We start from the raw sequence: 12,881 nt of genomic DNA, 5'->3' as shown, positions 1-12,881 counted from the left end.
TTCCTTTACCATTACGGTAAGCTATGGTCAATTGTCTGACCACTGTGAGTTCGGTAGTCATGGGATTCTTTGGGTCAAACCACATTCCTGCCGCGGCCCTGACCTGTGGCAAGCTGTTTGCCACCAGGCAACGGAGCCAGTGGGCCCGCTGATCCTGGTCCAGGTTAGCCCGGTTAGGCGTCCCACTGCATGCGCTCCTATACACCGGCCACAACCTGTCTGCAAAAGCCTGCGGGGTTTCTCCTACGAGCTGCACTGTTTTTTCCACCCGGGAGAAAGGACTTCCCTCATTCATCCCCATGGCCTCAAGAAGTTCCTCCTTGAGCTCCCCATAATCACACTGTCCAATCTTACATTGGTTAGAGAGGGACTGGAAGAGCTTACTCTCCAGGGAGAATAGCAGCATTTTGGCCTGTTCAGCATCATTGCACTCGTTGATGCTTGCTGCTTGTTCCACTTCCCTGAAGTGGACCGAGGGGTCCCCATTTGCCGCAAGTTTAGTTAAATGGCTTACCATGGCCCTAAGCTGTTGGGTGCCGTAGGGAACTACGAACTGGGTGGCTTGGTAGGACAGTTAAGAGTCAACCATGTTGGTATAGGACTGGAGTCATATCTAGGCCAGGTTTCCTCCCTAAGGACATTAATGAACCAGTTGGGTATTTACGATAATTCAACAGCTTCATAATCACTTTGACTGATATCAGCTTTTTATTTCCAGATTTGTAAAACTGATTCAAAGTCTCAAAACGGTCATGGTGAGATCTAACTCACATTCTCTGGATTTTTAGTTCAGGCCTCTCAATTACTAGCCCAGTACTGTAACCACGACACTACGGTCCCCTTATCAAGCACCCTCTCCAGGGTAAGGCTGCTTAAATATGCAAATTTGGATCCTATGCCAGTTGTAGGGCCCTGTTTACAATTTTCAGGAACAAATGGGTGGAGTGTGTGCCACATACGGTCCCCCCTGCATTCGTGCCAGACGGTGAGCGATCTAACCAGTAGTTGTTTAAAGGGACCACTAGTGGCTGCTCAAGAAAAGGTCCACAATTATTTTTGGAAGAAGCTGGAGTGCTTCTCTTGGAACCACAAAAATACTGCAGCCTGTGCTCCACCCTCTCTGGGATCGGCTCCTCCCTCCAGCCCAGGCCCAACCTGCTAGCCAGCTCAGCGTGGGAGCCGGCCGATTTCCCACCGTCACAAAACCCACAAGCTGCAGTGGGCTGATTTGGACCTTCTGACGTGGGCTTTGGTCGGGCCTGTTTTGGGTGGAAGTCGAACCATGGACCCCCCCCCCCCCCCCCCACCGTCTTTAAATACAAAATCAGAGTTTCATTTTACAATTTTATGGCCTTATCTACCTGTGCTGCCACCTTTAATGACCCAGGTATCTGCACATTAAGGTCATTCTGCTCCTCTTTTTCAATCAGAAAAAGAAACCTTGACTGATTTGGACATGGAATGATAAATCCTTGCAAGTATTGTTTTTCAGCTTGCTAACTATGGAAGGTTACCTTCTAGCCTTGAAATCATATTGTTAGGAAGTTCCTTAAATTCTCACAGCACAAAACATACATTCAAAAACAGCGATTCTACATCAAATTGGTGAAAACTTACATCGTGCTCAAAGTTGAAACATATTTACATAAGTATGGAATGTTTGAACCCATTAGATTTCAGTGACATGTCTGCACAGCGCAAACTCTATCTTCACCACTGACTCCATCTGCCTCCCTGGCCCTTCTCTCGGGTTGAGCCAGACTGTTTGTACCTCAGTGTTCTATCTGATTGCATGGATACAATCGTATACGTGTACGATTGCATGGGTGTTATCACACAGGTACGGTAGCATAGTGGTTATGTTACTGGACTAGTAATCCAGAGGCCTGGACTAATAATCCGGACACATTAGTTCAAATCCCGTCACGGCAGCTGGGGAATTTAAGTTCAGTAAATAAATAAAATCGAGAATAAAAAGTTGGTATCAGTAATGGTGACCATGCAACTACCGGATTGTCGTAAAAACCCATCTGGTTCACTGATGCCCTTTAGAGAACGAAAGCTGCCGTCCTTACCTGGTCTGGCCTATATGTAATTCCAGACCCACAGCAATGTGGCTGAGTCTTAATCGCCCTCTGAAATGGCCTAGCAAGCCACTCAGTTGTACAATCCTGCTACAAAAAGACATGAGAATAAAACCGGATGGACTACCCGGCATCGGACACGACAAAGGCAAACCAAGCCCAGTCAACCCTGTAAAGTAGCTAACATCTGGGGACTTGTGCCAAAATTGGGACAGCTGTCCCACAGACTAGTGAAGCATAGTCATACTCACATAGTCATACTCACAGAATCATACCTTTCAGCCAATGTCCCAGACTCTTCCATCACCATCCCTGGGTATGTCCTGTCCCACCAGAGATGGCGGCACAGTGGTATACAGTCAGGAGGGAGCGGCCCTGGGAGTCCTCAACATTGACTCTGGATCTCATGAAGTCTCATGGCATCAGGTCAAACATGGGCAACGAAACCTTCTGCTGATTACCGCCTACTGCCCTCAACTGATGAATCTATACTCCTCGATGTTGAGCACCACTTGGAGGAAGCACTGAGGGTAGCAAGGCACAGAATGTACTCTGAGTGGGGGACTTCAATGTTCATCACCAGGAGTGGCTCGGTAGCACCACTACTGACCGAGCTGGCCAAGTCCTCAAGGACACAACTGCCAGACGGCCTGCGGCAGGTGATGAGAGAACCAACACGAGGGAAAAACTTACTTGACCTCGTCCTCACCAATCTACCTGTCGCAGATGCATCTGTCCATGACGGTATTGGTAGGAGTGACCACCGTACAGTCCTTGGGGAGACAAAGTCCTGTCTTCACAGTGGGGACACCGTGTTGTGTGGCACTACCACTGTGCTAAATGGGATAGATTGAGAACAGATCTAGCAGCTCAAAACTGGGCATCTATGAGGCGCTGTGGGCCATCATCAGCAGCAGAATTGTATTCCACCACAATCTGTAACCTCATGGCCTGGGATATCCCTCACTCTACCATTACCATCAAGCTAGGATATCAACCCTGATTCAATGAGGAGTGTAGAAGAGCATGCCAGGAGCAGCTCCAGGCGTACCTAAAAATGAGGTGCCAGCCTGGTGAAGCTACAATACAGGATTACCTGCATGCTAAACAGCGGAAGCAGCATGCTATAGAGAGAGGTAAGCATAGAGGTGATCCCAGAACAAATGGATCAGATCAAAGCTCTGCAGTTCTGCCACATCCAGTCATGAATGGTGGTGGATAGTTAAACAACTAACGGGAGGAGGAGGCTCTGTGAACATCCCCATCCTCAATGATGGCAGAGTCCAGCACATGAGTGCAAAAGACAAGGCTGAAGCATTTGCAACCATCCTCAGCCAGAAGTGCTGAGTGGATGATCCATCTCTGCCTCCTCCTGATATCCCCACCATCACAGAAGCCAGTCTTCAGCCAATTCGATTCACTCCACGTGATATCAAGAAACGGCTGAGTGCACTGGATAGAACAAAGGCTGTGGGCCCCGACAACATCCCGGCTGTAGTGCTGAAGACTTGTGCTCCAGAACTAGCCGCGCCTCTAGCCAAGTTGTTCCAGTACAGCTACAACACTGGCATCTACCTGACAAAGTGGAAAATTGCCCAGGTATGTCCTGTCCACAAAAAGCAGGACAAACCCAATCCGGCCAATTACCGCCCCATCAGTCTACTCTCAATCATCATCAAAGTGATGAAAGGTGTCGTCGACAGTGCTATCTAGCGGAACTTACTCACCAATAATCTGCTCACCGACGCTCAGTTTGGGTTCCGCCAGGACCACTCTGCTCCAGACCTCATTACAGCCTGGGTCCAAACATGGACAAAAGAGCTGAATTCCAGAGGTGAGGTGAGAGTGACTGCCCTTGACATCAAGGCAGCATTTGACCGAGGGCGGCATCAAGGAACCCTAGTAAAGTTGAAGTCAGTGGGAATCGGGGAAAACTCTCCAGTGGCTGGAGTCATACCTAGCACAAAGGAAGATAGTAGTGGTTTTTGGAGGCCAATTATCTCAGCTCCTGGACATTATTTTAGGAGTTCCACAGGGCAGTGTCCTAGGCTTCAGCTGCTTCATCAATGACCTTCCCTCCATCATTAGGTCAGAAATGGGGATGTTCGCTGATGATTGCACAGTGGTCAGTTCCATTCGCAACCCCTCAGATAATGAAGCAGTCCGAGCCTGCAGGACAACATCCAGGCTTGAGCTGATAAGTGGCACAACATTCGCGCCACACAAGTGCCAGCCAATGACCATCTCCAACAAGAGAGAGACTAACCACTTCCCCTTGACATTCAACGGCATTACCATTGCCGAATCCTGCACCATCAACGTCCTAGGGGGTCACCATTAACCAGAAACTTAACTGGACCAGCCACATAAATACTGTGGCTACAAGAGCAGGTCAGAGGCTGGGTATTTTGCGGTGAGTGACTCACCTCCTGACTCCCCAAAGACTTTTCACCATCTATAAGGCACAAGTCGGGAGTATGATGGAATACTCTCCACTTGCCTGGATGAGTGCAGCTCCCAACAATACTCCAAAAGGTTGACCCCGTCCAGGATAAAGCAGCCCGCTTGGTTGGCACCCCATTCACCACCCTAAACACCCTTCATCACCGGTGCACCGTGGCTGCAGTGTGTACCATCCACAGGATGCACTGCAGCAACTCGCCAAGGCTTCTTCGACAGCACCACTCAAACCCGTGACCTCTACCACCTAGAAGGACAAGGGCAGCAGGGGCATGGGAACAACACCACCTGCACATTCCCCTCCAAGTCACACAACATCCTGACTTGGAAATATATCGCCATTCCTTCATCGTCACTGGGTCAAAGTCCTGGAACTCTCTACCTAACATCACTGTGGGAGAACCTTCACCACACTGACTGCAACGGCTCAAGAAGGTGGCTCACATTCACCACCTCAAGGGCAATTAGGGATGGGCAACAAATGCTGCCCTTGCCAGCGACAGCCACATCCTACGAATGAATTTTTAAAAAATGTTGGAACAGGAGAAGGCCATTTAGCCCCTCGAGACTGCTCCGCCATTCAATGAGATCATGACTGATCTGTGACCTAACTCCATATACCCGCCGTAGCCCCATATCCCTTAATACCTTTGGTTAACAAAAAATCTATCAATCTTAGATTTAAAATTAACAGTGGAGCTAGCATCAACTGCAGTTTGTGGAAGAGAGTTCCAAACTTCTCCCACCCTTTACGTGTAAAACTGTCTCCCAACTTCACTCCTGAAAGTCCTGGCTCTAATTTTTAGGCTATGTCCGCTAGTCCTAGACATTCCAACCGGCGGAAATAGTTTCTCTCTATCTACCTTATCAGTTCCCCTTAATATCTTGAAAACTTCGATCAAATCATCCCTTAATCTTCTAAATTCCAAGGAATACTGACCTTTGTCCTCACCACCACAAAGACCACCTAATTCCATCTTCATAACATCACTTGCCTCGACCCTACTTCAGCCCATCCATGCCGTTGTCACCTCCAGACTCTATCACTCCAAAGCTCTCCTGACCATCCTCCACAGACTTCAGCTCATCCAAAACTCTGATGCACCTATCCTATCCTGCACCAAGCCCTGCTTATCCATTATCCATCATTCATCATGTCAGATACCAAGAGCTCAATACTGCAGAAAGCCTAAGAGGGTATAGAAGTGCAGGGGTGAAATTAAAAAGGAAATTAGGAAAACAAAGAGAGGGCATGAAAAAATACTGGCAAGTAAAATTGAGGAAAACCCAAAAATGTTTTATAAATTCATTTAAGAGCAAGAGCATAACTAAGGAAAGAGTAGGGCCTATTAGAGACCAAAAAGGTAACCTATGTGTGGAGGCAGAAGATGTGGGTATGGTTCTTAATGAATACTTTCCGTCTGTCTTCACAAAAGAGGGGGACGATGCAGAGATTGTAGTTGAGGAGTGTGAAATATTGGATGGGATAAACATAGTGAGAGAGGAAATATTAAGGGCTTTGGCATCTTTGAAAGTAGATAAATCGCCAGGACCGGATGAAATGTATCCTAGGCTGTTAAAAGAAGCAAGGGAGAAAATAGCTGAGTCTCTGACCATCATTTTCCAATCCTCCCTGGCTAAATGCATGGTGCCGGAGGATTGGAGGACTGCTAACATTACACCGTTGTTTAAAAAATAGAAAGGGATAGACCGAGTAATTGCAGGCTAGTCAGCCTAACCTAGGTGGTGGGCAAATTATTGGAAACAATTCTGAGACTGTATTAATCGTCATTTAGAAAGGCACGGATTAATCAAGGACAGTCAGCATGAATTTGTTAAGGGAAGGTCGTGTCTGACTAACTTGATTGAATTTTTTGAGGCGGTAACAAGGAGGGTCGATGAGAATAGCGTGTTTGATCTAGTGTACATGGATTTTAGCAAGGCTTTTGACAAGGTCCCACATGGCAGACTGGTCAGGAAAGTAAAAGCCCATGGGATCCAAGGGAAAGTGGCAAGTTGGATCCAAAATTGGCTGAGTGGCAGGAAGCAAAGGGTAATGATCGGGTGTTTTTGTGACTGGCAGGATGTTTCCATTGGGGTTCTGCAGGGCTCAGTACTAGGTCCCTTGCTTTTTGTGGTATATATTAATGATTTAGACTTAAATGTAGGGGGCATGATTAAGAAGTTTGCAGATGATACAAAAATTGGCCGTGTGGTTGATAGTGAGGAGGCAAGCTGTAGACTTCAAGAAGATATCAATGGACTGGTCAGGTGGGCAAAAAAGTGGCAAATGGAATTCAATCTGGAGAAGTGTGAGGTAATGCATTTGCGGAGGGCAAACAAGGTAAGGGAATACACAATAAATGGGAGGAAACTGAGAGGTGTAGAGGAACAGAAGGACCTTGGAGTGCATGTTCACACGAAGGTAGCAGGACAGACAGAGCAGGTGGCTAAGAAGGCTTACAGGATACTTTCCTTTATTAGCTGAGGCATAGAATATAAGAGCAGGGAGGTTATGCTAGAACTGTATAAAACGTTATTTAGGCCACAGCTTAAGTACTGTGTACAGTTCTGATCACCATATTACAGGAAAGATGTAATTGCACTAGAGAGGGTACAGAGGAGATTTACGAGGATGTTGCCAGGACTGGAGAATTTTAGCTCTGGGGAAAGATTGGATAGGCTAGGGTTGTTTTCTTTGGAACAAATGAGGCTGAGGGGAGATTTAATTGAGGTGTATAAAATTCTGAGGGGCCTATTTCCCTTAGCAGTGAGGTCAATAACCAGGGGACATAGATTTAAAGTAATTGGTAGAGGGATTAGAGGGGAGCTGTGGAGAAATTTTTTCACTCAGAGAGCGGTAGGGGTCTGGAACTCACTGCCTGAAAGGGTGGTAGAGGCAGAAACCCTCAACTCATTTTAAAAAGTATTTGGATATGCACTTGAAGTGCTATAACCTACAAGGCTACGGACCAAGTGCTGGAAAGTGGGATTAAGCATGATGGCTCTTTTTCGGCCTGCACAGACACAATGGGTTGAATGGCCTCCTTCTGTGCCGTAAATTTCTATGATTCTATCCCTGTCCTTGCTGATCTACAGTGGCTCCCAATCTCTCAACACTTCAAAATTTTAAATTCCCTTCGTGTTTAAATCCCTCCATGGTATTTCCCCATCCTATTTCTGTAATTTCCTCCAGCCCTACAACCCCCCCTTCCCCCCACCCCGAGCTCTCCATTCTGCTGACCCTAGCCTCTTGTGCATCCGTTCTCCCTTTGTCCCACCATTGGCAGCTACGTCTTCAGCTGCCTGGGTCCGACATTTGGAATTCCTTCCCTAAACCCCTCCACCTCTGTCTCCTCCTTTTTAAAATCCTTCACCTCATTGACCAAGCTTTTTGCCAGCCCTCCCAATCTCCTCGAGTTCAGTGCTCAATTTTCATCACATGTCTGTGAAGCAACTGGGAGATTTTTCTACGTTAAAGTTGCTATGTAAATGCAAGTTTTTGTTGCCTCAGCTTTCTTTGTGATTGAATGTATTTTATTGAGAGCTTTTCATGTGTGTTCAGTTTGTATTTTGCATTATATTTTACGCCTCAAGGTGGCAGTGTTAGATTAGATTGAAAAAAATGTTTTAAAAAATTTAGAGGCAGAATGGGGAGACTCCCTTTAATGGGATGTAATAGTTGAAATTTAGAGAGCCCCAAAATGAAAGTTATGACTCTTTATTACTGAGATTCTAGGTTTGTTTGTTATGATCAAGGCACCCAATATTCCATGATTCTATACAGATTTTGTCCTGCACCATGGAATGTGCTGAAGATGTTTGAGAATCAGGAGCTAGACAAACATCAGAAATACAGCCAGCTTTTACAGTAAACCTCCTAGTTCATCGAAATTCTCAAGCCCTGCGTGAGACTGTTAGCAATAGCCTGGGGGCCATAGTTTGGGCTCCCCTGATATATGGCAACAGTGCATTTTGTGCTACTGAGAAATGTATTTAGCTTATCAACATGTGTGCCCACCTCTTTGTGCATCACTGCTGACAGTTGATGGTTAATGTAAATTCAGAGTGCTGACTTTTAAGACAAATGAGAAGAGTACTCCAAACCCAAGGCAGTGTAGGCACCATTCAGCCTCGCAGAGTTAATTGCACACCAGGGAAGAAACTACAAGAAGGGAGAGTCGGTGCTACATGGAGCAGAAATTACTCACCTGAGAACGGCGTTCCTCAATGGCATCTCCTGTCTCCGCTGGGGAATCGAAAGACCAAGTTCATGCATACATATCATTCTATAAAGGGCAGAAATGTCAACTTTACCTACAAATCTGCTCTCTCGACTCATGTGAGGAGCTGAGAAGCAGTCCACAGGATCTCTGGAATGTCAGTGGTGTGCAGAATCAGATATCCTGCTGGCTCGAGACTTTAAAAACTGCAGTGCCTGGAGAATCTGTTAGCAGACAAATAGTAGGCAAAACTGCTTAAACTTTCAGACTGGGTTTGAGACTCATTTTCAAAAGTGGTATTCCAACAAGTTGCAACAACTTTAAAGATGGTCTAGGTGTCTGTACATTGATACATTAGCATAGTCTTGCTACTTCATGGGAAGTCAAAAATGTAATGCATTTAGCAAATTATATAGCTTGATGTGTATGTGTGTTTTTGGCCCAAGTCTGCATAATGGACCACGGAGAATGACAGTAAATTACATTTAAAAAAAATGTTAAACCCCCCCTGTTTTATGATTGACTTTATTGCTTTGTGTCTTATCCTATTGCAGGTTGAAGCTCCCACACTGAAAACTGGGAAGATCAATGAGCTGTGGATTGCCTCACATCCACACACACACTTCAAACAAGTGCATTTTTAAAAAAAATTGTGTACCCACAAGCTTATTTTGTTGTCATATATATGTTTGTATTTAGATACCTATTTGTGTGCATTTAAGATGAGGGATGTCAGTGCTAGGGAATGAATCACTTTTCCATTTGAGATGTCTGCTGTGGCTCAATGGGTAGCACTCTTGCCTCTGCGTCAGACGTTTGTGGGTTCAAAAGTCCCACTCCAGTGACTTGAGCACAAAAATCTAGGCTGACACTCCAGTGCAGTACTGAGGGAGTGCTGCACTGTCAGAGATGCTGTCTTTCGGATGAAATGTTAAACCGAGGCTCTGGCTGTCCTCTCAAGAGGACGTAAAAGATGCCACTGCACTATTTTGAAGAAGATCAGGGGAATTCTCCCCAGTGTCCTGGCCAATATTTAACCCTCAACCAACATCACTAAAACAAATTATCTGGTCATTATCACATTGCTGTTTGCGGGAGCTTGCTGTGCTCAAATTGGCTGCCACGTTTCCTATATTACAACAGTGACTACACTTCAAAAAGTACTTCATTGACTGCAAAGCGCTTTGGGATGTCCTGAGGCTGTGAAAGGTGCTATATAATTTTTTTTTCATAAAATATACTTTATTCATAGAATTTGCAGCAATACATACAATACAGTTGTCATATCACATTCCAAACGTACACAATACAGATTATACAATTTGCAGGTTGCATCAAGTACAGTTCAATGAACACATTGTACACAATTACAAATGTAAGGAGTCTTACAACACCAGGTTATAGTCCAACAGCTTTATTTGAAATCACAAGCTTTCGGAGCTTTCCTCCTTCGTCACCTGACGAAGGAGGAAAGCTCCGAAAGCTTGTGATTTCAAATAAAGCTGTTGGACTATAACCTGGTGTTGTAAGACTCCTTACATTTGTCCACCCCAGTCCATCACCGGCATCTCTACATCATACATAATTACAGTTCATGAAACTCTAGGGTGCCTCGTTGCATTACAGTCAATACAGATTATTGATTACACATTCATTACAGGTACATGACCGATTCATTACATTAAATCAATTTGAATTTTACATTCTGCCCGAGGGGGTTTTTCCCTGATTGCAGCCCCTCTGTATACAATGGCAGGAAGGCTCTAAATGGTTGCCTTTCCTCAAAGCAAGTCTTTTGTTTCCGTTTGTTAGGCAAAGCTCCCTCTCTTCTAGCTTTCACAATGTACCTGAACTACACCCTCTGAAGAGCACCCCTTACTCCACCAGTGCAACGTTTCCATTTTCCATTCTTTTGAATGAAGCTGCGCCGCCTTTTGTTTTCTACAAAATCGCAATTTTTAATATATCACAAGTGGTACGGCCAAAGCCATATTTAATGTAACAGTTCCGATGGCCCGAGGCAAAAATGCTAATTTGTGCTGAACTGTTGGCAGTTTTATGCCTTTGCCCACTGGGAGAAAACTTGGGATGGTCTAAACTTTTCTCGTAAATAAACCTAAACATTAAAACTCACCTCTGTTAACTTTTTGGCTGAGGATTTTCACTTGAACTTTAACTAAAGAAAATGAGCCATAAAATTCAGCATTGGTATAAATGTGGTGGTCGCCAGCAGGGCAGAATGGAGTAGTAACAGGACGCATGAGATCAGATAGAGCAAAGAAATACAAATGCATCAGACTCTCATTAAAACATATTCAAGCTTTTTTTTGCACAGAAATATATTCAGCAATGAATATGTGTTGCATAACCCAAAATGCATTGTGAAAATGTTGGAACAAAGCTCCAGGATCCTTTTAAATAGTGAGTGCACAATAATGTGCCTCATGGTGAGGGTAGGTGCATATCGGTGATGTAACATGAAATATTTCTGTGTCTGTGTAAATATGTATCCAAAAAGTATTTTCACTGTCTCCTTTAGTTCCACAGCTGGTGTTTGGCGGGAACCTGGATTTTCTGGTGTTTGATTACCTGTCTGAAATCACTATGTCGCTGCTCGCTGCTGCTAAAGCCAAATCTGCTGTGAGAAAATGCTTTTGTTATTAAAACAGTAGGAGAGTAGTCAGGCCATAGTACATAATGGGGGCAATTTTAACCCCCAGATATGGATGAGTTGGGGTTGGGTGGGAAGTAAAAATTGCAGAAATTTGAAGCGGAACTGCAATCCGGTTTTAACTGAGGCGGGTCAGGGGCGGGTGACCAACCCGCTCTCAGGAAGCGGGTCGACCAGTGAAATCTTTTAAGGAGGCCGTGTGCCTCCATTTTAACTAAATTTTTATTTTTAACCCATGGAGGCCGGGTTTCCTGGGCTGCCGGAATCCCGGCAGGTAAAAGGAGAGGAGAAGGGCAGGAACCATGTATTGCTCACCGCCCACCCCGCACGATCTCTGATTGCTCATGTTCTCCCCCCCACCCCCCCCCCCCCCATCCAAACCTCGATTACCCTGATCGCTCTCCAGCTGCTTTCCCGCCCAAAATGCAGCCAGCCTGTCAATCTGGCTGGTTATCGGGCACGAAACCTGTTGAAAAATTTAAAAGACATCCTACCATCAAAATCGTCATGACGTGTGGGAAGCCCTTATATCTGGGTTTCTCATTCGAAAATTATCCGCCCCCCCGCTCTCTTCTTGGCTCTGAGTAAATATCAAGGCCTATGTATCCAAAAGCTTTTTGTGGGGGGGAGGAGAATGATACATTAGTACCCCTTCCCTAAGAAACAGTGCTCTTCTTTTATGGGGACAGGTTTTTAAAATCTGAAGCTGCATTTCTCTGTGCTGTACTTTTGTTATATTTGTGCTCCAGTGCACTGTGTCAATGTCCTGTGCTTAGTATTGATTTTAGTATGTCTTTGCATTATGATTATTGAATGAAATTTATTAACTATGATTTATTCCCATCTTCAGAGAAATAATAAAATCAATCTTTTTTTCAGAACCATGGATATGTGCCTGATTTTGTGCAGGTGGCAATGGCCCCGTTTATTAAGGATATTCATAAAAGAGGTAATGGAGTTACAGTCGTGGTTTATTTTCTTACTGCTTTTATCAATTAGTGTAACTACAGTTTATAATCTTAAAACCTATTATAGTAGTATATTAATCAAAAGAAAAACTACAAAATTAGATGTATCCCTTGTATTCCACCAGCAGTTTTCTGTTTTTTTTCAGGAATTCGCAAAACATACATCCATGCATCCCTGTCACACCATCCAGAATTTAGTACAGATTTGCATTAAATTGGCATTATTATTCAGAAAGACCATAAGGATGACTGGTATGAGGGAAGAAAAAAGTTTACACTGGAGCAAAATGAGGTGCTCTTCTGACGATGAAGCTAAAGCAGAATTTTGGGACCAAGTAGAGGGAACTTTAACCCCACATCAGAGCCATACCTTGCCTGAATTCGTACCGTTCGATTACGTTGGTTGTCCAAAGTGTGAAACGTTCTATTCTGTAGACTTGATATTCCTTACTTCAAAACTTTACCAAAAAATAAA

At 44.7% G+C, this 12,881-nt stretch overlaps 1 protein-coding gene across 4 annotated transcripts in view; it reads left to right on the top strand.

Moving 5' to 3' along the window:
• Positions 1-12,881, top strand: part of lratb.1 (lecithin retinol acyltransferase b, tandem duplicate 1) — a 148,949-nt gene that overhangs the window by 15,704 nt on the left and 120,364 nt on the right. For all 4 annotated transcript variants that reach the window (XM_067991640.1, XM_067991617.1, XM_067991634.1 and 1 more), the window contains exons 2-3: positions 11,307-11,407; positions 12,318-12,387. In XM_067991640.1, the coding sequence (XP_067847741.1) occupies positions 11,307-11,407; positions 12,318-12,387 (171 nt within the window). The remainder of the gene's footprint in view (positions 1-11,306; positions 11,408-12,317; positions 12,388-12,881) is intronic.

Source organism: Heptranchias perlo, chromosome 1, assembly GCF_035084215.1.
Source record: "Heptranchias perlo isolate sHepPer1 chromosome 1, sHepPer1.hap1, whole genome shotgun sequence".
Taxonomy (NCBI): Eukaryota; Metazoa; Chordata; class Chondrichthyes; order Hexanchiformes; family Hexanchidae; genus Heptranchias; species Heptranchias perlo.
The sequence above is the reverse complement of the archived record's forward strand: the minus strand, read 5'-3'. Positions and strand labels throughout refer to the sequence as shown.